Source organism: Zootoca vivipara, chromosome 13, assembly GCF_963506605.1.
Source record: "Zootoca vivipara chromosome 13, rZooViv1.1, whole genome shotgun sequence".
NCBI classification, from domain to species: Eukaryota; Metazoa; Chordata; class Lepidosauria; order Squamata; family Lacertidae; genus Zootoca; species Zootoca vivipara.
Genome location: NC_083288.1, coordinates 4,447,029 through 4,474,797, shown reverse-complemented (window position 1 = coordinate 4,474,797; position 27,769 = coordinate 4,447,029). Strand labels below are relative to the sequence as shown.

Below are 27,769 nucleotides of genomic sequence, written 5' to 3'. Positions count from 1 at the left end.
CCTGATCCACCTACCATATATGGTTTTGGTGACTATGAAAAAAAGATTTGGAGAGATTTCAATTGGGGCTACAGCAGGAAGCAGACCATTTTAGGAGATGCCTCTTCTCCAAGTTCCGTTGCCAGGGTCAAGGCCTCGTAATCATATCTTGGAAATGCCAGCAGATCTAAGGGGTTTCCCAGAGGATATCCCTGTGTGACACTCTTCAGGGCATATAGAAACATTTATAATTATGGCAGCTTTGTGAAAGAAGTAGGGGAGTCATATAAAAATGTTTAGGGGTACTTTCATTTTGACTCAAGAAAACCACCATTTTATAGTTCAAATTGGGGGAAATAAATACAGTAAACGGACAAAAGTGCAAAGATTCACAAAATGTTCAGGGGTATGAGTCCCCCTGTGTCCCCCCAGAAAAAAAAGCACTGATTAGGAGATAGGCACATAAAATAATCCAGTATTTTCCTCCCTCTGAATATAGATGGGCACACACACCAACATATATCTACACTGTCATTGTTAACTTTCTGCCTACAACATTTGATGATCTCATTCTATTGGTCCACAATAGGAAGTGTCCTTTCATACTGCATCACGGTGTGGTACGCTGGTTTGACATCAACGGATAGGAAATGCCTACAGAGGGTGGTGAATACAGCACAAGATATTATGGGCTGTCCCATGAATCCGCTGGATGACATCCCGGAAGAACGTTGCCTCAGGAGAGTGAGGAAAATTCTCAGGGGTGATTCACACCCTGGCCATCACTTTCTTAATCTCCTGCCCTCGGGCAGAAGATATAGAAGCATGATTAGTCGCACCAACGGGGTAAAGAACAGCTTCTATCCGTGGGCTGTTAGGCTGCTGAATGAAAAGATAACAACAGGGCAATTGACTTTTGGGTTTGGTGTGTGTGTATCAAGTTGTACAAGTGACAATAAAGTATTTCAATACAAGACCCAGTTCCACCCCCTGGGTGGCGTTTCTCATTGGGGTCTACAGCATTTGTTACTACCATACCAAATGCAGCTTATCAATATATGGGGGGGGGGGAAACCATTGATCAACCTCTTGTTCCCCCCGCCACTTCCAAGGGCTGCTAAAACTGGGGGGTTGTGAGCCTCACAGGCGAGCCTCAAAATGCACGGCTTGTGAGCTGTGTTTGCTTTGAGTCACGCAGTGCAGCACTATCAAAATGCACAGTTTCGTATGGACAGGAGGGGGATTTAAAGTGATCTTTTTGCTAGCCTGAAGAGATATGCCTGGGTGAATCCTCTTCAAACCAGCCTGAAGAGGTGATGAGGTACCGGTACCATTTTTGGAGCATTTCCTCTTGTCTGTGGTTTCCTGTAGAGACACCTGCATGAGAGGCTGGGGGGGGGGGTGAGGATTAGGGTGGCAGGTGAGTTAGGCTGTGCAAGGCTTCAGCAGGCTGGATGTTGAGGAAGGAAGGGTTTTCTCATCTCAGCAGGCATCCACTGCAGGGCTGAGTCTAAAATCAAGTAAGTAGTTATTCCTCCAGAACTGCCTTAACTCCTTAACAGTGAGCCTCTGTGTAGCTCGCATCGCCATAAAGACAAAACAATGATAGCAGTAGCAGCACATTCAGGCTGTATACACTTTTCCAGAAGGGCAAATCTGATAGCCAATATCATGAAATGAAATCTCTATAAGCATAGGCCATATTTCTCTAGATATCCTATGCTGGAGGCGGGGGAGACAAAAACAGCAGTACTTCAGACATCCTCCTCGTCATGTTTGTTTGCCGCCTTTCCATGCTCGAGGCAGCTTGCAACATGGAAAGATATACGTAATTAAAACATAACCAAAGTAGTCACAAACAATAAAACACTTCAAAACTACATGGGCTAATTGCACAGTTGCCACATGAATCATAGTAAAATGAAATAAAAATAAAGATACCAAAAAAATATCAATGGCAGCAAGAAAAACACCAACAAAACCCTCTGAACAAAAACAGCCTCAGCTTTTGCAGCTGGAGTCAGTCTGGGCTCCATCGTCCCGGGCAGGTGGAAAAAGGCCTGTCAAGCAGGGAGGAGGTCTTCTTGGACTCGCAGCCGAAATGGCCTCTGCTTATGGGCTGTCCAGAGGGACCTACCTGTCTGCTGGTGGAAACGCTAAGGGACGTTTGGTCTGATCTCAACAAGTTGTTCCGTCTAGTGCCCTCTACGTTATGCTCTGAGTCCCAAGGCAAACTTGTGGCTGCTTCGTCGTCTTCATGGCCTGCCTTGTTCTTGAAAGGAAGAGTTGAATGGATTGGTTATGTTACTGAGGTTATTTTTGCAGGGAAGTCAGGGAGTTCTCTTAAAAAATAAAGAAGCAAACAAGCCCTTTACACTATTTGTGACATTACCACCAGCATTTTTGCCAAGCTGGTTTTATTTTCAACAGAACAAATAGAAAGAAAGATGCTTTACTGCAAAATTATGTTCTGCTGCTATACGACTCTGGCGAATTTTAACACTTTGAATAGCACACTTTTCTGGCAGTGCAGACTCTTGTATAAACTAGAGCTGAAGGGAATAGCCAGGGTTGCCAAAGGCTCGATCCAGCTAGAGGAGATGCGAGAAAAAATTCCCGGTTACCAAATGGGAGGGTAATTGTGGGTGGGGAGGATCAGTTAACCTTTCAACTGAGTTTGTGCTACCCATATCCTCTTTTCAAGTAGCTCACAGCAGGTGCGTGCCACTTTTACGCAAGACCTAAAACACTTGGTTGCTGTGCTTTGCCCGGGCGCAGCTGGACATTACGAAGGAAACGCAGGATTGGGATGTGAGGGTGGGGTGTTTGAAGGGGGAAGGAGTTAAGCACACCTCCTGCTTTCCTACAGATCCTCCTTTCCCATTATCTCTGTAGAAACATGTTTGCTAAGATAAATGCAGATTTCACAAACCTATAGAAAAGTAACATCAGGGCTGCTACAACTTACATTGAATGTATCCTCAGCCAAGAGGAAATGAGATCCCTTCCAGGTGGATGTAACCCCAAGGGGAAACGGGTCAGGGAAGAGGGAAATGCCTCTTCCTTAATTTGAGGATGGGTCCCCCAGTTAATTTCACCGCCCCGCATGTAGTCCTCCGCTTGCAGTTCCCCATCCCATGGCCATAGTTTCTCAGTCCCTGCAGCTTCAACTTGAAAGGAATCTCTCCTCACATGGGACCTTTTTGGGTGGTGTTTCTGCTTTATCTTCAGCAGCATAGAGGCCTTGGGGAAAATGAAACCTACCATTTCTGGGCTGCTCACAAGTCAAACGTTTAAAGCACACTCACTCCAAGTACTGTAGTTTAAGGGTGCTGGAAGGTGGTAAACTATAGTTCCCAGTATTTGGGGGAGGGGGGAGTATGCTTTAAATGTACAAGGCCCGTACAGTTTCCGTTCAAGTTTGCTTTAGGGACAGTGATAAGAACTGAAGAAGATCGGCCCATCTCGTCCAGCCCTCTGTTCTCACAGTGGATGAAAGGTGAAGGACACGGGAAGCCCGTAAGGAGGACCTTCAGAAGAGACGGAAGGCGGTACCTTTCCGGAGCTTGCGGGAGGCGAGGCAGACAGGGGTGATGGGGTGTTTTCAGGACACCAGGACAATGTGTGCTCTTTGATACATTCAATGTTAAATTGCAAAACAAGTTAAAGTCCTTGTGATAATGATCTTTAACAAAATGAAAATATTTCAGTGTGGATGGGGGAAATGAATCAATCCTGATTTTATTTTAATGGTGGGGGGAAGATGAATAGACAAATTAATATTACCCATAATTTTGTTACCTGGGAATGGTATTAATTTACTGCAACTTACTCAGAACCATATGACTAGGAGGGACCTGGAATTCATCCACTATTCTGGTCCCTTGCCACAACTTAACGCAGGATCCTTTGCACACCAAAATAGGTTTTTTAAAGCCTTGCAGATAAATGTGGATTTTAAGAGCTCTTAAAGTTGTTCGATCATAAATGCACACTGGGCATTGGTGGGACCTGAGGAGATGGCAGGTAGGTGGAAGGGTAGCCAGATGGGGGGAGCCTGAACCAGCGAGGATACCTGGGTGGGGAAGATCCACACAAGGGGTTTCTACCTACATAGTATTGATATATGAGATTGTATGTAGACATGCACACACGCGTGCACGTACACACACACACACACACACACACACACACACACACGAGCTTCCCAAATACATGGGCTTGCAAGACATAACAGAGAAGTGACTCCAGTCACTTTAGATAGTGTGGAACACAAGCAGGCAGAGCATAAACTTACTGTATTTTTCGCTCCATAAGACACACTTTTTTCCTCCCAAAAAGTAAGAGGAAATGTCTGTGCGTCTTATGGAGCGAATGCATGGTCCCTGGAGCCGGATTGCCTAGGGGTGAAAGGCAGATCTTTTTTTTTTTTTAAAGAAAGCGCTAAAGGCTAACAAGAGGGAAAGAGAGTGTTGAAAGGAACCCACTCAGCAGCTGATTGCAAGAGATTGGGGAGGGAGATAAGGGAGCTAGCTCCCTTCCCGGCCCTGCCCAGTCTCCTTGCCCAGGCCTCAATTGTTGTCTGCAGAGGGAGGCTGTTTGTTTCCCCAGCGATATGTGACAGGCTGATTAGATTATCTGTCTGGAAACTGTAGAAATGGGTCCCTTTCCTTTCCTAAAGAAGCTGCAGAACTGTGAGTTGAACTCCATAAAAACGGGATTTTCCCCTTTGCAAAGGTAAGCTCAACAACTTTGAGCTGATCCTCAAAAATGAAGCTTTCTCCCTTTGCAAAAAAGATGCACAACTGTGAGCTGCCCCCCCTCCCAAAAAAAACAGGGCTTTTCCCATTTGCAAAAAAAGCTGCACAACTTTGAGCTGATCCTCAAAAAAATGGAGCTTTCCCCCTTTGCAAAAGAAGCTTCCTTAAATATTTAATGGGGGGCTAAGGCACCATGGCCTCTAGGAGTTGGCTGCTATGCCTAGGACGATTCAAGAGAGCAAAATTTTTTTTTCTTGTTTTCTTCCTCTAAAAACTAGGTGCGTCCTTTTGTCAGGTGCATCTTATGGAGCGAAAAATACATATGAGAATATTATGAGAACAGAATTGTTCTCTGGCTTTAGGCAGATTTGGATCCAGTCTTGCTCAAGGCAGCAGATAAGCAAGCCAGCAACGGTAAATGAGACAAGAATGGCACATCTGTTCCCAGTTCTTGGAATATGGCCATCGCTGGCTCCTAACGGAACTCTCCAGCCCGCATGATAAGCTCAGAGTTCACACTTATATCCCCTTCCTGAAAGCAATATTTTATGAGGCCAACCATTGCCACATTAAAACTGGAGACACAGCAGTGCTGGCATGTATTTAGCAGAACTGCATATGGCACCAGCGAAGGAGGCACAGAGAAGAGATTATCTGACTTATTCAGCAAATGGTTTACCTTTGATTCCTCCATGTGTTTTATTATTATTAATGATTGCCTTTAACCACTGAAAAAGGAATACTAGCGGTGCTGTATCACCATGGAAATCTCTCCCTCCCCCCCTCTCTTTCTGTTTAGTTTCTTTTGGGGTAGTTTAGAAATGGGGCGAGGACATAGGTGCTGGCTCCAGGGGGCCAAGGTGGGCCACCCATTGTTGGAGGCAGGCCCAGAGCGATATCAGGACATGGTGCGATGTTGCGCAGAGGATGTCGGGACATCACCACGCCCCCCTCCGTGTGCTTCAGAAGATGGTGCCTCTGGGTGAGGAAGAACCCTTTCCAACCCAAGGGTTGCATCCTTTCTGGTCAACCTTCTGGGCACCCCATGCTATTGGTGGGGTGGCCAGAGACAAAACTGGGAGGAGCAGCAAATGCAAAATTTATGTTTTTACAGTAGGCTAGTATCTACATACATTCCTTCATCTAAGGACCAAGAGGCAAGGCCCTATTCCAGCAAGGCAAAACCACAAGGACGGTGTGGAGCCTGATGTTTAGGGGTGCAGCCCGAGGAGAGTGTTTGTGGCTGGGGATGGGGTACAGTTTGGGGAGGTAGTGAGCCTTGGTGGGCTGCATCTGACCCCTGGCCTGGGCATTCCCACACTTGGTGCAGATCCAGGGTAGCCAATTCTGTGCCTGACAACTACCTGACATTTAGAAAATGCCTAAAGGCAGCCCTGTTTAGGGAAGTTTTTAATCTGTGATATTTTAATGTACAGTGGTGCCTCTACTTACGAATTTAATGCGTTCCGAACGCACATTCGTAAGTCAAAAAAAAAAATTGTAAGTCGAATCCCATAGGAATGCATTGGGAGAAAAAATTCGTAAGTTGAAGCAACCCTATCTAAAAATTCGTAAGTAGAAAAAATCCCATCTAAACCGCATCCAAGATGGCGGACGGAGCTCTGTTTGTAAGTAGAAACATTCGTAAGTAGAGGTACCACTGTATTTTGTTATTTGTTGGAAGCCGCCCAGAGTGGCCGGGGAAACCCAGCCAGATGGGCGGGGTATAAATAAATAAATAAATAATAATAATAGCCAATTTTCTCCGTGTAGAAAGTTGCCTATTCTTCCAACATCCACATAGTCTGTCAAGTGCTGCTTTATCTTCACCTCACAAGCCAGTCCCTTGGGAAATTCCATCACTGTATTGCCTCCTGAGCAGACTGCTGATGGTCCTCATTTCTGTTGCTTCTTCTTCTCTAAACCTGACCACATCCATTCTCCACTCACATCCAAACAACCAGCTGGTCCTTCATCCAAGCCCCTCTCTTGAGATCAGTTAGAGGTCAAGTTGCCAACCCATTTCTTCATTTTCTTCTCCTACAGTCTGATATTCAGTGTTTCTACTGGGAAGTGAATATAGTCCCACTAGTTCAACAGGACTTACTTCCTGCTGAGTAGATGTAAGATTTGAGCCTCTAGTTTTTGTGGATTCCCTTCTGTGTCACCTCCACCATGAGCTCCCCAGGAGACCTAGGGCAAGCGGCTGCTCTCTCTCAGCTTCCAGCCGTTGCCTGCAAGATTTACTTATATTTAAGATTTATACCTTGCTTTTCAGTATTAGCACCCACAAGGCGGCTCACAATAGTCAGTACGAACAATAGGATTCGGTTCAATACAAGGTTTAAAACAGCAAAATGTTTTTTGTAAAAGAACCCAACAGAGTTAGCACATTTAAAATATCAGCTAAAAATAATTAAAAGCATCTCAAATATATATTTATTTAGGACATTTGTTGGCTATCCAAAGTCCTCTTAGCAGTTCAAACATTATACAGTATTCAAACATTCTGTAGTTCAAATTTTAAAGTATTATTTTAAACATCAAACTCAATCATTCAATGTTATGTCTTGTTAAATCTAGAGGTAGCAATGCTGATTTATCTTACAGACTTCTTGTAAGGATTACCAAGATAATATATGTGCTGTGGTTTGAATACTGCAAAAGCTCAATGAAAGTGTTAAGTAAATCATATTTCAGATCCTAGGTTCTCTTCTCAGGATCCATTACAACCCTAATTCAACTAAAGTTAGTTGCAAACAAAATCCCCTTGAAACTAAAGGGGGGGGGCTACTGGCATTTGCCCCCATTTTTGCCTTCCCATTTGCAGGTACCCGCAGAAAAAATTAGACATTTCTGCAATTTGTGGGGAGTACAAAATAGGAGCACAAGGGCTCCTCTGGGTGACTGGTATCTGCTGTGAAACTTGAAGTATGTAAAAAGGTGAAATAGGGAGAGTTTGTCAGGGAACCCCCATCCTATTTCAAGCTGAAAGTTCTCAAAAAAGAGTTTCCATCTCAGTAACTGAAATCAATGGAGCAAATTAACTACAACCAGGGAGTAAGGAAACTTATTTCTGAATATTATGGAACTGGTAGTCATGACTAACTTGAGCTTAGATTGAGGCCTCCTGTAGTGTGTGATTGATAGGCTTGCATTATGGAACCAACCTTTAGCTTTTGGTTATGCTAACAGTCTCCTCTGTTATGACTGTGGATTTGTCATAGGTTGAAGGGAAAATTGTAAAGACAGGAATAAGTTATTCAGCGTCTCTGTCAATAACAGGCAAAGGATCTCCCAGGAATCCTGCCTCCGAGTTTTGTATGAAAAGGTGCTTAAAGAAACATTACAAACTAAATGCACAGAGGTGGATTGTAGCACCTATTTTGTGTTAAAGTCTTTATTGAGCAGCAAAAGAATGTATTTGGGCCTCAGACTTTTTGATGGCGTTTTAATACTTCAACCCAATATTTGCTTCTTGTTTTGCAATTGCATACCTAGCCCCAGTTAATATTCTGTGCATGCCTCTTAGAAATTAAATGGAGAATGGCTATTTCTCCCCATCTTTCCACTTTAAAAGTCATTTGCTACAAAATGTTAGTATGATTACATATCTATAAAATTGCCATGCAGGAGTGAACTTATCAGGGTATAACAACATAGACGAAGTTAAGGCATGAAATATGAAATATCATGCTCTGGCATCCAAGAGAAGAGGTGCCCACATGTATTACTTCGAATGAGCTGTACTTTTTAGAAAAGATGGTCTTTGCTGGGAGACATATTGGGTGGAGAACGAAACTCCGTTATGTGACAAGAGCAGCTCAAGCAGAGTTCAGAGATGCCAACTATGGATAGGTCTGTAAGTGGACATTTCAAGAGCTGCTTCTTGAACTTTCCTAGAATGAATCAGGTGGACCAGGGGTCAACAGGTCATAGACTTCCCCTTCCCACTCATGTTTTTTTATTAAAAAAAACAAAAACAAAAAAACATGCTGCTTTCTCATCTCACAAAAAATAGTTTCTCATCTGAGCTATGGAAGGAGACTAGATATGCAATACTATTATTAATAATATACATTGTATTTACATACCACTGTATTTATATTATCTGTCATAATGGCTTTTGTGTGGTTTGCAGGTATAAAACCGATTACAAAGAATATAGCCACACATAATTAAAACACACAGTGAAACAATTTTATTAAAACATTAAAATTTAAAACATTAAAAAATTAAAGCATTGAATAAACAAGCCTATCAAAGCAACAGGACAATTGCAAGTTGAAACTGCAGTTACGATGCTTTAAATAGGAGGCTCCCCCTTCATGGATCAATGCCTTGTCGTGGCGAAGGGGCTTGAATAACTCAGAGAAGCTATGAGCTATGCCATGCAGGGCCACCCAAGATGGACAGGTCATAGTGGAGAGTTTTGACTAAACGTGATCCACCTGGAGAAGGAACTGGCAAGCCACTCCAGTATCCCTGCCAAGAAAACTCCATGGACAAAGACAACAGGCATATAAAAGTTATGACGCTGGAAGATGAGCCCCTCAGGTTGGAAGGCGTCCAACATGCTACTGAGGAAGAGCGGAGGACAAGTACAAGTAGATTCAGAGCTGATGAAGCGGCTGGGCCAAAGCCGAAAGGACGCGCAGTTGCGGATATGCCTGGAAGCGAAAGGAAAGTCCGATGCTGTAAAGAAAAATATTGCATAGGAACCTGGAATGTAAGAACCATGAATGGAGGTAAGCTGGATGTGGTCAAAAATGAGACGACAAGAATAAATATCGACATCCTGGGCATCAGTGAACTAAAATGGAAGGGAATGGGCGAATTCAGTTCGGGTGACTATCATATCTACTACTGTGGGCAAGAATCCTGTAGTAGAAATGGAGTGGCCCTCATAGTCAACAAAAGAGTGGCAAAAGCTGTAATGGGGTGCAATCTCAAAAATGACAGAATGATCTCGATACGAATCCAAGGCAGACCTTTTAACATCACAGTAATCCAAGTTTATGCACCAACTACCGGAGCTGAAGAAAGTGAAATTGACCAATTCTATGAAGACCTACAACACCTTCTAGAAATGACACCAAAGAAGGATGTTCTTCTCATTACAGGGGATTGGAATGCTAAAGTAGGGAATCAAGAGATAAAAGGAACAACTGGCAAGTTTGGCCTTGGAGTTCAAAATGAAGCAGGGCAAAGGCTAATAGAGTTCTGTCAAGAGAACAAGCTGGTCATCACAAACACTCTCTTCCAACAACATAAGAGACGACTCTACACATGGATATCACCAAATGGGCAGCATCGAAATCAGATTGATTATATTCTCTGCAGCCAAAGATGGAGAAGCTCTATACAATCAGCAAAAACAAGACCTGGAGCTGACTGTAACTCAGATCATCAGCTTCTTATAGCAAAATTCCAGCTTAAACTGAAGAAAGTAGGAAAAACCACTGGGCCAGTAAGATACAATCTGAATCAAATCTCTTATGAATACACAGTGGAAGTGAGGAACAGGTTTAAGGATTTAGATTTGGTGGACAGAGTGCCTGAAGAACTATGGATGGAGGCTCGTAACATTATACAGGAGGCAGCAATGAAAACCATCCCAAGGAAAAGGAAATGCAAGAAAGCAAAATGGCTGTCCAACGAGGCCTTACAAATAGCGGAGGAGAGGATGCAAGCAAAATGCAAGGGAGATAGGGAAAGATACAGGAAACTGAATGCAGATTTCCAAAAAACAGCAAGGAGAGACAAGAGGGTCTTCTTAAATGAGCAATGCAAAGAAATAGAGGAAAACAATAGAATGGGGAAAACCAGAGATCTGTTCAAGAAAATTGGAGATATGAAAGGAACATTTCGTACAAAGATTACCATAATCAAGGACAAAAGTGGTAAGGACCTAACAGAAGCAGAAGACATCAAGAAGAGGTGGCAAGAATACACAGAGGAATTATACCAGAAAGACATGGAGGTTTCGTACACCCCAGGTAGTGTGGTTGCTGACCTTGAGCCAGACATCTTGGAGAGTGAAGTCAAATGGGCCTTAGAAAGCACTGCTAAGAACAAGGCCAGTGGAAGTGATGATATTCCAGCTGAACTATTTAAAATTTTAAAAGATGATGCTGTTAAGGTACTACACCAAATATGCCAGCAAGTTTGGAAAACTCAGCCATGGCCAGAGGATTGGAGATCAGTCTACATCCCAATTCCAAAGAAGGGAAGTGCCAAAGAATGCTCCAACTACCGCACAATTGCGCTCATTTCACACGCTAGCAAGGTTATGCTTAAAATTCTACAAGACAGGCTTAGGCAGTATGTGGACCGAGAACTCCCAGAAGTGCAAGCTGGATTTCGAAAGGGCAGAGGAACCAGAGACCAAATAGCAAACATGCGCTGGATTATGGAGAAAGCTAGAGAGTTCCAGAAAAACGTCTACTTCTGCTTCATTGACTATGCAAAAGCCTTTGACTGTGTCGACCACAGCAAATTATGGCAAGTTCTTAAAGAAATGGGAGTGCCTGATCACCTCATCTGTCTCCTGAGAAATCTCTATGTGGGACAAGAAGCTACAGTTAGAACTGGATATGGAACAACTGAGTGGTTCAAAATTGGGAAAGGAGTACAACAAGGTTGTATATTGTCTCTCTGCTTATTTAACTTATATGCAGAATTCATCATGCGAAAGGCTGGACTAGATGAATCTAAAGCCGGAATTAAGATTGCCGGAAGAAATATCAACAACCTCAGATATGCAGATGACACAACCTTGATGGCAGAAAGCGAGGAGGAATTAAAGAACCTTTTAATGAGGGTGAAAGAGGAGAGCGCAAAATATGGTCTGAAGCTCAACATCAAAAAAACCAAGATCATGGCCACTGGTCCCATCACCTCCTGGCAAATAGAAGGGGAAGAAATGGAGGCAGTGAGAGATTTTACCTTCTTGGGCTCCTTGATCACTGCAGATGGTGACAGCAGTCACGAAATTAAAAGACGCCTGCTTCTTGGGAGAAAAGCAATGACAAACCTAGACAGCATCTTAAAAAGCAGAGACATCACCTTGCCGACAAAGGTCCGTATAGTTAAAGCTATGGTTTTCCCAGTAAAATAAAAAAATTCCTTCAGTAGCACCTTAAAGACCAACTAAGTTTTTATTTTGGTATGAGCTTTCGTGTGCAGAATCTGAAGAAGTGTGCATGCACACGAAAGCTCATACCAAAATAAAAACTTAGTTGGTCTTTAAGGTGCTACTGAAGGAAGGTATCTGAAGAAGTGTGCATGCACACGAAAGCTCATACCAAAATAAAAACTTAGTTGGTCTTTAAGGTGCTACTGAAGGAATTTTTTTATTTTACTTCGATCCAGACCAACACGGCTACCTACCTGTTTTCCCAGTAGTGATGTATGGAAGTGAGAGCTGGACCATAAAGAAGGCTGATCGTACTCATTTCCCAATTTTGAACCAATCAGTTGTTCCATATCCGAAGAATTGATGCTTTTGAATTATGGTGCTGGAGGAGACTCTTGAGAGTCCCATGGACTGCAAGAAGATCAAACCTATCCATTCTTAAGGAAATCAGCCCTGAGTGCTCCCTGGAAGGACAGATCGTGAAGCTGAGGCTCCAATACTTTGGCCACCTCATGAGAAGAGAAGAATCCTCGGAAAAGACCCTGATGTTGGGAAAGATTGAGGGCACTAGGAGAAGGGGACGTCAGAGGACAAGATGGTTGGACAGTGTTCTTGAAGCTACGAACATGAGTTTGACCAAACTGCGGGAGGCACTGCAAGACAGGAGTGCCTGGCGTGCTATGGTCCATGGGGTCACGAAGAGTCGGACACGACTAAACGACTAAACAACAACAACAACAAATAGGAGGCTCAAGTCAGGAGACCGGGGAAACCTTGTCAAAAGAGGCGTGTCTTCAGGAGCTGGTGGACTGGCAGCCAAGCGGGATGAACCATGAAGCAAAATAAGCTCCGTGCCGAGGGCATCAAGGGAAGGGGCACTACAGGAATTCTCCATTGCTGGATTTACCATGGCCCATATGGTGCAGCTGAACTAGGTTCCACAAAAAAGGCTCTCACAATAAATGAAAAAAAAATTACAGCAACAACATAGTAATAACATAAATTAATCATATGTGGTTTTTTTTGTTTACATTTTGATTTAGATATATAGGGGGCACCGAAATCTTTTTAAGTGCTGAGTGCTGAGTACTAAGGGGGCCTCCCATGTTTCATCAAGGAGTAGCTTTTGCAACACTGGTATAACACAGAGACTGTCCTGGAAAGAACTGATTCTCTACTATTATGGGGAGTGGAGATGTAGGTAAAGCATCCTCCCACTTGTGGCAGCATTCCAAATTACTCATGATACAAATCTCTTTGTGCATTGCTCAAGAGACAACGCTTGTTGGGTGTCAGGGGCCCCAAAGTACAACGGACATAGGCTGAGTCCAAGCTAAGTCATGAAAAGCACAAGCAGCACCCTTTACCCGTCCCCTTAGTCTTCAGAACTTGGCTGCTGTGATTGCCAGCCTGGAGGCTAACATGAGGGTTCATTATATTTTGAAGGTTCTGGAACCTTGAGGTCATTCATATGGGGGCCTGAACTGAACATAGATCTTTCTCAACTTACTGGGACTATTCCCTTTATCCCCAGGAAAAGAAAGTCCTCCGGTAAGCGATGTCCCGGATGATTCTGATGAGCCCATGCCCGTGCCAGAAGATCTTTCCACCAGCACAGGAGGACAGCAGAATTCTCGCAGCGAGAGAGTTTTGGGTAAGAGCATTGCTATGCATGGCTTGCTGACATGCACAAGGTGCTTCTCGGTTCACTTGGAAGACTGATAATGCCTTACTTCTGAGACAGGTGTTTTTTGTTTTGTTGCTTTTCTGTCTCGAAGGTAACAGGCCCCCTTTCACCTAAAAGATAATAGCCAATAACCTAGCTTTACAATACTTGGTTCCATCAAAGACTGTTCCCATGCTCATTCTGCATGGAAATGGTTTTATGACAGAAAGTAAAAGCATGAAGCATGGGGTTATGGGGGAAGGCGGTAGAAGAACACGCAGCAAACTTTCCTGCTACTCTATTAGATTTCCAATGTTAACCTGGGTTATGCTTTGTAAATTTAATATCTCTTCATTTGAAATAGATAGCAAGCATCTGGAATAACTGAAATACCATTATCCCAGTCTCAGTTGTCTGTTAATAGTTTCCAGTAATAATAATCATTGGTTTTCAGCTGATTGATGGCTTGCAATTCACACTTGGTCACACCCTGACTTGAGGTGGATTGCAACAGTGGGACTGCCCCAAGTTTCTTGTCTGCTGTTCACATTTTAAAAGACTGGGGAAGCAAGAGAGAGATGGGGAGAAAAGCAGAGAGGAGGGGTGTGGGGGGACGTAAATATGGGGAGGAAAAAAGATGGTGAAAAATTAAAAGTGTGACCCATTTGTTAGAGATTGGTCTTGGCTCTGAAAAGGTTGAAGACCACTCTTCTAAATCCACACTTTAGCTTGCTTTCTGGTGCAATGTAATGTACAAAAATATGATCCTGATCAAGCAGAACTTCTGTATAACCAAATGTTTGATTACCAAGTGATTTGTGAGGTTTCTCCAGTCATTTGGATTTAAAAGTAAACAAATACAGGATGTGATCCAGGTAAAGTACATCCAAAAGCATGTAGACCCCACTGGTTTTCATAGGAAAGGTTTAAGGATCCAATAATAGTAATTACATTGTAGAGGTGGCAGCTGAAAAAAGTTGTCTATTCCCTATGGATACATGCTTGATTTCCACTGACTTGATGTCCTTTGCTGGATTTAGTTGATGAGTGTCTCATCCAGTAAGGCAGAGTAAATTTGTCAGAGGCTCCAACTCATCCTAGTAGTTGCATTTAAAAAATGCTCCTCCCCCAGGAAGAATAGCAGGTTTAAATAATTTGTCCTGTTTCATTCTCGATCCCTGGGCTGGTTCCTCATCCATTGATTGTCATGTGACAAAGACGCATGAGAGCAGGAACAGCAAAGCTGGCTAGAATCCCAACTGTCACAACTGTAACTGCCTCAACTTTCATTCTAGGCTTAACTGCCAGTTCCAGGCTGTGTGACTTAACTGAACAGTCATGTTGATCTTTGTCTCAGAGTGTGTGCCAGTATAGAGCTGAGTCTGTGTTCTGTAACTGTTTACTATTTTATGAAGAGTTTTATTTTAAACTTAATAAAGCTTTTATTATTTAAACTAGCTGGCCCGGGCACGCGTTGCTGTGCCTGACTCAGGGTCCTTGTTTCCCAGGAAAGGGGGAGGATGTGTCCTCCCCCCCCCCGGACTATGTGTTTTTTCCACACACACACCCCTGTTGTGTCTCATCCCTGTGATTACTCCCATCCTGTAGCGACCCATGAGGTATCCCGCCCCCCTCCCCCACCCCCAGGCCATCCTTGTGACTCCCCCCACCCTGGGTCAGCCCATGACCATAGGTGCCAACTCCCAGATTGAAAAATCTGGGATCAGCACCGGACGTCGCGCTGTGGCCATTTTGGAACTGGGCAGAGCAGCACCGGAAGTCGCTTCTATGCATGCTCTGCCCATTTCCAAAATGGCCACAGTGCCAGAAATCACTTCTGCACATGTCCAAAGACTCCAGACATCCGCAGAAGGAGCCTCCCTGGGCCGGTAAGAATCCGGGGGATTTGCAGGGTTTTTAAAAATCCGGGATGCCAGTGGGAAACGACTGGAAAAATGGGGGTTTCCCGGGGAATACGGGAGACTTGGCAGCTATGCCCATGACCTACTCGGGCCCCTCCTCCCCCCCCACCCAGGGCTCCACTCAGGAAAGTATGTAAAGTAGAAGCGAGGCCTAGGCTGTAGGCTGTAAAGTGGAGCCGAGGCCTAGTCTGTAAAGTGGAGCCGAGGCCTAGTCTGTAGGATGTAAAGTAGAGCTAGTATGTAAACCTTGCTGGAGGCGTGGTCTCCAGGGCATAAGGTATTGTGAGAGTATGTTTGTCCTTTGTTTGTTGGATGTCCACTGGAGGGCACAATATTTTTTACATAAATCCAGGATTTTACCTGTGCTAGGTGTGTCCTCTGGCCAATGTAAGCGGATGGTTATACTCCCACATGTGACTCTGATGTTGTGGCCAAATTTGAGGGCAATCAGGCAAGCGGTTGTGGAGAAAGGTGTGGAAGTACAAACATGCACCTTCTACATTTATATATATATAGATTAAGAACTCTGCTTGAATAATTACCGCTGTGTGTCAGGTTATGGGCCCAGGGTTTTATGGATGGTGAACTGCTAAAGCTGGAGAATCAGGGTGCTGTTGGTGAGGACCTCGAAGGGACAGAAAGTCCAGTGGTGAGGCCGCGTACCGAAGAAACATACCCGGTGCAGCAAAGAGCAGAAGTCATGTCAGCTCAGCAACCTGCGCAGTTTATTAATCTTGGCTACACTGCCCAGATGGAATGCCTGAATGATAAGAACTATTTGACTTGGGCTCTCAAGCTTGAATTACTTCTAAAACTTGATGAACTTTGGCACTGTGTGGGAACCGGTTTGGGGGCACTACCCTCTGATAAAGATTGTGAAGAAGATGATAGAGCCAGAGCGCAAATATTGTTGGCCCTCGAGGAACCACAGGTTCTACACATTGCAGATTCGGATTCTGCCAAACAATATTGGGAACCTTTGCGTCAGATACACCTTTCTGATAGTGCTGGTTCAATAATTGGACTAACTAGGAGACTGTACAGAACTGTGCTACCTGAAGGTGGATGTTTAACCACACACCTTCAGTTGCAAAGGAGAGGTACAAGATTTCCAGACCTGGATCAAGTCTATATACTGCTATCCAGTCTTCCACCAAGTTTTAATATTGTGGTAGCCTCTCTTGAAAGCATGAGGCAAGAAGATTTATTGATGACGTATGTAACAACCCGTCTACAGGAGGAATCTGAAAAACACATGTAAAAGCTGGGTGAGGAGGCCGACCGGGGGAGTCCCAGTCACTCTGTCTACCAGAGACCCAGATTCTCAGGAGGAGATGGGACCAAAGATCGCTCCACAGATCATGTTGGTAAAGAAATGCTTCTGATGTAACAAATTTGAACACATGAAGAAAAATTGTCTTGTGAAAATCCCAGCAAGAGTGAGTGGTTCACGTGAGACAGAAAAGCGGACGCATTTCGTCTCGGCCGCCGCAAGAAAAGAAAAGAGCTCTCTCTTTTTCTTTTCTTTTTTTAAAAAATCATGTTTATTCATTTTAAACACATACAAAAAACAATACAAGACAAACCAACAAAAAAATAAATACAAAATACAAAAAGAAAAAAGGGAAAAAAGAGAAAATCTAATAATCTTACATTCTTCATAACGTTGTGGACTTCCCCGGTTCCCCCCTCATTGAGTCCCTATTTTAATTAATCATTATGCAGTTTTCACAATATTTTAAACTTCTTTTTACAATTCTCACTAGGTGTCTCCATTCAATTTTAATCTTTACAAACCCATTTTTAACCTCTTACCATTCAAACAGCTAATTCAATTCTTATAATTTTAATAACCTTTTAATTTAATTATTATTTCTCCCCTTTGCCTATAATTTTTACCAACACTTTTCTAGACAGCTACATTTTGGACTCTGGTTCTGCCAGAATAATAATGAACAGCCCTGACTGTTTTACAACAGTCAGCAAATTACCAAAAGGCAAGGACAGCATTTGTTTTGCTGATGGAAGGCATTGCTCAATTTCAGGTACAGTGGAACCTCGGTTTATGAACACCTCGGTTTACGAATTTTCGGTTTACGAACGCCGTGGACCCATCTGGAACGGATTAATCCACTTTCCATTACTTTCAATGGGAAAGTTCGCTTCAGTTTATGAACGCTTCAGTTTATGAACAGACTTCTGGAACCAATTACACCCATGTTTCAGGTTAAGTACGCTTCAGGTTGAGTACTCCGTGGACCCGTCTGGAACGGATTAATCCACTTTCCATTACTTTCAATGGGAAAGTTCGCTTCAGTTTATGAACGCTTCAGTTTAAGTACTCCGCGGACCGCCTGGAACAGATTAATCCATTTTCCATTACTTTCAATGGGAAAGTTTGCTTCAGTTTATGAACGCTTCAGTTTATGAACAGACTTCCAGAACCAATTGTGTTCATAAACCGAGGTACCACTGTATAGGTACAGTTTATCTACCATGTCTAGATGTAGAGGGACTTCCGGTCTGCCGCCATTGCTGACTGGTGAGAGAATCCCGAGCTCTGGGATTCCCTAGCATTGTGAGGGAGGGGGGAGCTGTGAGAGTGACGCAGACCCCCAGAAGAGCCCCAGATCGAGCCTTCTGGGGACGTGGGCACTCAGCTGCACCGTTTTTGGTCTCCTCTGCCCCCAGTAGCCCTAATAAGGGCGCTGAGAGCGAGCAGAGTGGACCTCGAGTTAAACTGCTACCTTTGCATTGCGAAGCTCCGTGCCAGCAGCCTGGAGTGGTGGATTCTTCTAAATTAATTGGATTTGAGAACATTGGACACCGTAAGTAAAGAAAAAGACTTTGAAACAATTTTTAATTAGATATGGGAGATATGGATTTAAGATATAAAATGAAAATTGCTTAATTCAGATTCTAAAATGGACCCAGTGTGTGGGGGATTGAGGAAGTCAACAATGTTAAGTAAAAAATGTAAGAATTGTTATGTTTTTATTTTTCATGTTTTATTTTTGTTTTATGTCTTTTGTGATTTTATTTTTGTGAATATTGGAAAATGAATAAAGATTATTTGAAAAAAATAGATGTAGAATTGAGGGATGTGTTGTTTGTTGAAAAAATTAGAATTTTCTTTATTGTCAGTTTCATGTCTTACAAAGGTTGGTTTTGCATTTATTTTTGTGGGTGATGAGTGTTTTATTAAGAAACAGAGCAAGGTGGATGGTTTGTACTACTTACAGAATTTTCCACCTAGTGATGGTGCCACAGAGAGATCTAAAACTGTAAAAAAATGACGTGTTAATAACTGAGCTACATCAGCAAAACTAATTGCCCGCATAAAAGCTGCATTCATTTTCTACAGAGAATAATGGGGCATGGAAGTTTGATGACTCACTGCTGGATTTGCAAACAAAGTCCATTGTCCAGTTGTGTTTGAGGTGCTATGAAAGCGCTGATGGGGTCCTTGTTAGCTTGGTCACACATGCAAGTTGCTGTTCAGCACCGCAGTTATGAAGACATGACCATGCATGAATCAGCCCAGCCATGGAATCTGATCTCTTGGGATCCAGAAATGTTCTCTCAGGCAAGGCTTCTAAAATGTGGCCACACACTTGCTTCCTTAGCATGGCATCAGGGCTGCAGGAGAAGAGGTGGCCCCTTCCCAGTCTGCGTTCTCTCGATTCAGTGATAAGCTGCAACACAGATAAGGCAAGCTCTTCTTATCACGGCAGCCACAGAACAGCAGGAGGAAACATTCTTACATGGCAGAGGGATGAAGCACCACTTTTTCCTTTCCCTCTTTATTATCAGTGAAGCTGGCAGAGCTAGCTGAGTGATTAGTTCAGGCATCCCCAAACTGCGGCCCTCCAGATGTTTTGGCCTACCACTCCTATGATCCCTAGCTAACAGGAACAGTGGTCAGGGATGATGGGAATTATAGTCCAAAACATCTGGAGGGCCGCAGTTTGGGGATGCCTGGATTAGTTGGAAGGCAAAAAAAGAAAGAAAATGTAATTCAGAGCTAACACTCTGATCAACGGGGCAGTAGCCGGGGGGGGGGGCGTGCTGCTCCCCCAGCTTCCGAACACTGTGTGTCACCAGTGGGGAGCAGAGAGCAGGCAGTGGGGTGCTCTTCAGGTCCCCGTCCAGCAGCAGAGCTGGAGCTCCTGTCACCCCTCGCGCACTATGCTGAGCTCCCCACTTCCTTGCCCTTCCTGGTAAGATCAATGAGTCCTGGTGTTGAGAAGCAGGAGAGCAGAGCAGCCCCCTTTGCCCTCTGCCACCAGCTTCCGCCAGCTGGGGAGATTTTGCCCCCAGTCTTGCGCTCTCAAGTTTTACACATAAAATTGGCTTCACTGTGATGTGAGGTCCTGGACGGTCTGACCATGCAGCTCTGGCTGAATGAGGCAAGTTTGGAGGGTATCATTCATAGGTAGCCAGCAGTTGCTTATTTTGCTTATTACTGTATTACTATACATTTAACCACTATACATTTAACCACAGCCTTGGGTGTTGAAACATGCTGGGCCATCTCTGGGCATTGATGAGGGAGGTGGGGGGGGCAGCTGAGGGCAGAAAGAGGCAGAAGGGCCTTAGTTTTTTACTTTTTGCAGCATGTGTATGAAATAGAAACATGATAGCAATGTTTGTTAAATATACACATGATTTCATACAAAAGTAAATTAAACAAAGGGTCTGCTGGTTTCTCTTTAAGGTTTCCAGACTCAAAAGAGAGCAGGGCAATTAAAGGCACAGAAGTCCTGTCCACTATTGAGTCTGGCAACCCTACATGTGACTACAAGAGGCTATGGCAATACTCAACCTCCAGCCTTAGAGGGGTTTACCACTGAAAACCATCTACTTGGAAGCAACTGTGGAGAGGGATGTTGCCTTTATGACCTGCTTTGGGTCATAAGTTGGCCTGTGTGGAAAACTGTGGGTTTTATATATTTCTGTTGTATAACACATTGTATGTGGTTGCATCTTTACCTTAAAAATGGACTAAGTCTATTAAATAAGTGGGATGCTGACATGCATAAATTGGTATCATTTGAAGGCCATGCTTAATTTCTCCCTGAGCAGGCAACTGAAGCAAAAAAACTGAAGCGGGGGGGGGGGGGGGCGGGGAACGCACACGGAAAATCCTTTGATTGCCACAGCATTCTTGGAACTAGAATACTATCACAACCCTGGAATGCCATCCTTGAGAATAGTCCTGCTGACAGGGCCAGGCCACCCATGAGGGAAGGTGAGGCGACCGCTTCAGGCAGCAGGATCCACAGGGGCAGCAGATCTAGCCTCCAAGGAACATTTGCTCTTTGGAGGCTGGATCTGTCTCCCTCCTTCAATGCTGCCTCCACAGTGGCCTCTTGGCCCATCGGAAGCGCTGCTGGTCTCCTCCCAGACTTGTTCGCCATGTTGATCTTTAATCCTGCCCCCCTTGTTCCTGATGCAAATCTTCACTCACTCCTCCTTCATTGGCAGGGGTGGGGGCACTATTTTGTGGTTCACCTCAGGTAACAAAATGCATTGGCCTGAGCCTGCTTGCTGATGTCTGTGAAGTCACTCCACTATGGGCAGTTTGGGGATTATGATTTATAGTAGTTGCTTGGGGGGTGGGAAACAATTAAAAAGAAGGGAAATCTGACCAAGACCAGCTGATTTTGCAGCAACCAAGAGTCAAGTGCTTCCATAGTTCTTCCACTGAAATAAATGGGATTTAGAAGAGGGCTGGAGTTTTGCTGGATTTCTTAAAAACAAATCTCTTGCCCAGCCCTTCTCCATCCTGGAGTCAGCCAGGAAAATGGGAGTGTCTGGCGAGGGGCTCCTGTCTTTTCTAGGAACAATTTCTGAGCTCCTCATGTTTGATTACACTCCCAACTAGGAATGTGGGAATCTACCATGTGGAAGTGCCATAGGATTTCCACATACAGTAGCTAAATGGAACCCCAATTTCGTTGGAAGCAAAGGATCAACTTAATTGCCCAAAACCTGATCCGGCAAGGCAATGTTCACATTCTTGCTTCCATTAGGCTCCTCATGGTGTTCTGGAATATGGATCCAAACCTTTTAGATTAGGGAAATCCTTAAAAGCAGAGGCCAGCTTGCAAATGTAGGCAAGAGCATAAGGAAGGTGGCTTGGTAAAAAAAAAAAGGAAGCCAAAAGGCAGGGCAGCTAAAGGGGAAGTGCTCCACCCCAGATTGAGAAACACAATCCACTCAGTGGTGCTGTTCTAGCAGCTGCTTTGACAAAGGTAATAAATATCCAGTGCTTTTTAGTAGCTAGAATGGCTGTGGAGCTGCTGCTTCCAAACAAACACAAACACATTGGCCATGCTGGTAGGACTGGTGGGAGCCTCAGCTCAGCCACAACTGCAGGGCCAACATCTCCTGACACCTGGTGTGTTGCTTTGCAAAGTGCAGATCAGGTCAATTTGCCTTTAGATGTGCCTTGAATTGCAGTCCTCCCCACCAAGGACTGTGTGGGTCATGTGCTCCACTCCATTTCTGAATAACAGAATTACCCAGTGATACTGTGTCCTTACACACATTATGGCAAAGGCAAAGCAACAGACACAGCTTCCTGCCCTAAAGACTTCACTATTTAAATCTCAGGATTGTGATTGGGAGGGGGGCAGCAAAGGGAGGGGAGGGATAAGAGAATCAGAGGAACAAAGGATGGACAGGTTCAAATGCAGCTGACATGTACTTAGGCCTTGGTGCATTTGCAGGGTGAAGACTGCGGAGTTAAGCTAGCCCTTCACAGAAAACATTTTGAGACGTGGCTCTAAAGTGCTTCCTGATAGATATAGTGTAAGCCGCTATTTCATTCTTCCATTTTACAGAGCCATGCACATCTATTCAGAAGTAGGCCCCATCCAGTTCAGTGGAGCAAATAGGGTTGCGGCGTTCATTATGCCGCAAAACAGATGTATTTTTCAAAAGCAAAATTTATCTCTGTCCTCCCCTCTCCCACTTTCTGGTGCCATCCCTTACATCAGAGTAGCGCTGCAGGTGTTGTGCTAGTTTTCACTAACCTTGAGGGAAGAGAGAAACTTACTGTGAGTCTAACGTGCTTCTGGATGAAAAGAATCGAAAGATTCTTTGGCTAAACTGGAGATACTGTGTTTGTCTCATTGTGTGGCTTTTTAAAAAATCCGGATAGTGAGCCTGCTGATCTTATCTGCAGTGGGAGGAAGTTGCTTTTATCTGAGAAGCGCATCTCTCCCATTCTGATAAGTCCTGTTTTAGCTGCCGAGTTATATTTATCTAGTGGGATCACTGGCTCAGCAGCCACAGCAGCAGCAGCAGGGCTGAAGTGTGTGGAGCTGTTACTGAGGGGAGGCCAAGATGAGCCTGGCAGGATCCTGCAGAAGGAAGATCAGCCTTAGAGTAAGCCTTCGACACTCCTTGGGGAGCGAGAGGTGAATGAGCCCATCTCTGTGAAGGAGGTCTGGGTGAGCCCAAGTCCAGGCTGTAGCTCTCGCAACATGCCAGCTCCAACAAAGCACTTTCCCCCAGGGCCCATCCCAAGGAAAAGTTGGCGTCATTGGCACCAAATCCCAGGTCACTGTTTAGTCCTCCATTTCTAAATTTGGTAGCTAGAAAGTGAGTTTCTTAAAGAGGAACATTGGTTTCCTGCCCTTTCCCCCACAAACCATTGAATTGAGGTGCAGAGGGACAACAGCAGATTTTTCTTTTCTTTTCTTTTCAGAAAAAAACTAGCTGGCCCTGCCACGCGTTGCTGTGGGTTATTTGTGTGATTTCCCTACCCTGTGCCGATCCATGACATATCCCTGTGATTCCCCCCTCATCCCCCTCCCTCATCCATGTGAATCCCCCAACTCTGTCCTGATCCATGACCTATTATGCCCCCTCTTCCCCCCACCCTGGCTCATAGCTGCCAAGTTCTCCCTTTTTTTAAGGGAAATTCCATTATGCTGAATAGGCTTCCTCGCGAGAAAAGGGAAAACTTGGCAGCTATGCCCTGGCTTATCCCTGTGATTTCCCCTCTCTCCTCCCCCTAACCCCCCCACTTACCCCTGTGATTTCCCTCTTCTCCTCCTTCCAACACCCCCCCCCAGGTTATCCCTGTGACCCGTTCATTTTGCACACAATCATTCCCCCAATGCGTGTGTTCTGTAAAATTTTGCCCTGTCCCAACCCTGACTCCCCTACCCGCATGTGTTATGTGAAATAACATTTATTCTACCCAAAGGCACGGCTCTGTAAAAGGCCCATATTCAGTTGATTCTATGCTGCGGCCTATTCTGCCCCACCCATCCCCCACTTAGGCAGGCCCCTAAATCCACTCAGCCTAGTCTGCAAAGCCGAGGCGAGAGACTGTGGAGAGGGCAGGTTTCATCCCTGTCTCTCCCCCACCCTGTTCTGACACATTACCTATCCCTGCCCCCTATTCACCCCCCCACCCCTCCCAGGCAGGCCCCTACCTCCACTTGGCAATGTTGGGCCTTGTTGCTGCAAAAGGTCTGTTTTCAGTTGGTTGGGCCTTGTTGCTGCAAAAGGCCTGTTTTCAGTTGGTTGCTGTGGGTTTTTGTGTTAAATGGACCCTTTTCTGTTAAATTGACCTTCAGAGTCTCCCTTCCCTCCCCCACTTGTGAAAGGCCCTATTCTGTTTGTTTTTGCCTGCGGCCTACTGAATGGTGTGGCCTACTCAGTTTTTCCTGCTTGGCAATGCTGCGGCCTATTGAAAAAGCTGGGCCTTGTTGCTGCAAAAGGACTGTTTTCAGTTGGTTGCTGTGGAATTTTGTGATGTCATCTGGCAGCGCAGCTTTGGAGGCAGCAGGTTGCGATCTGCTTTTCTACTGGATGCTGCTGGAGTCTTCAGAGCTTCTGGTGGTGACGTCTAATTTGGGTGCCACTTTTTTGTGTTTAATCATTATTTTAGGTGTGAAAGGTGTGGTTTTTTGGAATTTTTTTATGCCAGATCCCTCCCTGATGGGCAAGGTACGTTGTGGCCAAATTTGCTACATAATGGTTCAGCGGTTACGGAGAAAGGCTGTGACCTCTGCGCGCGCAATATAGATAGATGATAGATAGATAGATAGATAGATAGATAGATAGATAGATAGAGAATTCCCCAAGCATGCAATATCAGGAGAGGGATGTATGTCTATGGAAACAAAAACACACAAGGGTTACTTGAGGATGAAGTGGGACAAAGCAGGTGAAAGGAGCAAAAAAGAGAAGTTTAGTCAAAAGGATGTGATAAATGTTTCCTGTGTTTACCCTTTGCCCCCATGTCTCTGGCCTTTTAGTGAGTTTCTCATTCTACAATCAGTTTTTCTGTCTGGTCTGAGGCATTTATTTATCCCAGCCTTTATTTCTGGTTACCACTTTTTTCTGCCCAGCTCTTTGTTGGCAAAAAGCAACAGTGAACCGATGGGAGGACCAGTGAGGTTGCATGAGGAACCCGACTCTCCTATTTTATTTCTTTATCTATTGAATAACGGGAGGCAATGATGGAGCATATTCGGTAGTCATGCTTTGCAGTGCAGCTTCATGTATACAGAAGAAGGAAGGGGAGAGTGTAAAAGTACGTAAAGCAGAGCTCTTAAATAGTGCCTCTCAAGCGCTTTGCATATATCAGTAAGCCTTTGAGCAGCCCTGCGATGCTGGCCATTATTAGCACCACAGCACGTTTGGGGTGCCAGCTATGGACTTTCTTCTCTGCCCACATGCCTGTCATGCAGAAATTTAAGAGGTGAATGCTTTCTCCACCACTTAGCCCCATTTCAGAAAAGCTTCAACTGCTTAGAATCATAGAGTTGGAAGAGACCACAAGGGCCATCCAGTCCATCCCCCTGCCAAGCAGGAAACAATTACATGGCCAGCTCACCCACTCTTCCCTTTCCCCCGTGATTTCTTCTATTTGAACCATCATGGACGTTTGCTCCCATTCAACCACAAATGGGGTTTTCCTTGGGGGGAGTGGTGGGAGAAAAGGAAAACCTCTTGGACCCATGTCTAGAAGTCATGGACCAAACAGAAGTGTGGGTGAGCCCTGTGTCCAGCTGGTCCCAAAGGCACAAGAGCAGAGCAGCCAGCCATGCGGGGTGTGTGTGTGTGTGTTAAACTGTCTCGGTGTTCATGCCTGGAGGGGAGGTTGAGAGACTGTCTGCTTTCAATCAATCAATCAATATACTTTATTCGACCGATAGTCAGAAACAAAAAACATTTCTCAATACAAAGATAAACATATAAAACTGAAGGCATCAGAGGGATACATAAAAATATAAAAATATAAAACTGAAGGCATCAGAGGGATACATAAATGGGGTATGAATGCGCTACTAAACCTCCTACAGATAACCCAATATTTGTTGAGCAAATATGCTGCCTGCCGTTCTCTTGGTCGGGAACTAAACTGAGATAAATACGGGTCTATAAGATATTGCCTTAAATCATTATAAAAGGGACAACTCAGTAGAATGTGTTCTGTGGACTCTACCTCACCCAAGGCATAATGGCACATTCTCTGACCGTATGGGACTCCTCCAAATCTTCCCCTCAAAACCGCCGAATCAAGGACATTCAGTCTAGCCGCAGTAATTAGTCTGCGGTATTCCACGTAGTGGATATCCGCCAGGTAACGGGCTGGTGCAGACCGATACACCTGCTCCCCTAAAAACATCCCAGATTTCACGCGGGCTATGTCCTCCTGTCTGGCGATAGACTGTCTGCTTTCTGTCCCTAACCTCCACCTGCTGACTTAGTTGCGCAGTGTAGGCCCTAAGTGCATCCTCGAAGCATTTTACAGAGTTCAGGTTGCGCACTCACAGCCTGGGCACATGGGGCTGTGCATGTGCTCCCTACAGAAACCTTGCTTGCCATCTATGGAAGGGGGGGAGGGAGGGGCTGGGCAGCAGGTGCACTTGCAGCCCCCCTCCCTTTTCTCATTTCCACCAAGTGTGACCATCCACACAAAGCTCCTGATCATCTCAGTTTGGATAATGAAGACTGTTGTTGTGGCCAGGCAGGCTGATTCCTCGAAACCGCAGGGGTTCTTTCGCCTATTGGCCCCCACAACAGAAATTAAATTAAGAGATGTTAATTCATGGGGAGGGGGGAGATTTTGTTGGCTTTGGAGCCCATGGTACCTTGAAAGGATGGAATAACAATGATAATAAGGTATTATCTGAATCTGCAACACCTTTTCTTAATTTTATCTCTATGTTGCTGGTAGATCCTATTGAAATTGGTATCCTGTCATGGGCTTTATATGAATGCTAAATGGGTTTTTTAAAATATACTTCCGACAAAATTGCTTGAGGAAAAAAAAGTGTTTTGTTGTTTGCGCTTTATAACTAAACCTTCGTACATTTATTGATCATTGCTGTAAGCGTTTTTCATATCCAGTTTAACCTTGACAGTAAAAGCCATTTAATTAATTAATTCAGCTTGTAGGCTGTGTTTCTATTGGAGAAATGCTCAAAACAAATAGATATTTTCCCTCAGTTCCAGTTACGCTACACTCCAAGCAAGTAACAATTAATTAAGCTACATAGTGCAATCATATTCTAAAAGCAGCAAGTAAAACAAAGGCATCAAATTTTAAAAGTATCTGTTTTGAAGAAGCCTGCCTTATGGCGAAGGAGGGGTGCCAACTTGAATGAAATATTCAGGGGGGGGGGGTGCTGCTGCTGCATAATTGATCACAAAACACTCACAATATTTAAATGGCAATGCCCATCAACTTTGGGAGGGTCCAGCCCCTCAAATATTTTACTGGTGGAGGGGCAGAGAGACCTCGGCCCCTACGGTAGGAGTTGGCTCCTATGTGGCGAAGCCCCATTTCAGAGGAGACCAGCTGATCCCCTGGGGTAAAGGGTTGCCCAATGATAGTTGTGGGCAAAAAGAAGGGCCTTTTCATTACCAGCCAAGCCTCAGGACCCAATGAAGGGCAAAACTCATCTGAGCTTATAGCCGCTGCTATGCATGTGTAAAACTGTGCCGGAAAAACACACACACACACACAGTGCCAAACTTCAGGGGGAACACTTCCTTATCCAAAACAGGTTGAGTTTTTACTGACATGCTCCTTATGACTACTTTCCACACTGATCTCTTTAAACCTCTATACTGTAGTCTTTTTTTGTTATCAAATATGGAGTTCTTTTTTGTATTATAATGCCATACACTTCGTATATAATAGAAGTTGAGTATGAGACACCTACAAACCTTGAACTCTCTTCCTATTGACACCAGGAAGGTGTCTTCGCTTTATTCATTTTGGCATCTGCTTAAAACATGCTTCTGCTAAATTAGCAAGCAGGCAGAT

General features: G+C 44.4%; 1 protein-coding gene across 4 annotated transcripts in view; it reads left to right on the top strand.

Annotated features, from left to right (window-relative positions):
- The window catches only part of IKZF1 (IKAROS family zinc finger 1), an 88,402-nt gene that overhangs the window by 20,772 nt on the left and 39,861 nt on the right, over window positions 1–27,769 (top strand). For all 4 annotated transcript variants that reach the window (XM_060282181.1, XM_060282180.1, XM_060282179.1 and 1 more), the window contains exon 3: window positions 13,412–13,531. In XM_060282181.1, the coding sequence (XP_060138164.1) occupies window positions 13,412–13,531 (120 nt within the window). The remainder of the gene's footprint in view (window positions 1–13,411; window positions 13,532–27,769) is intronic.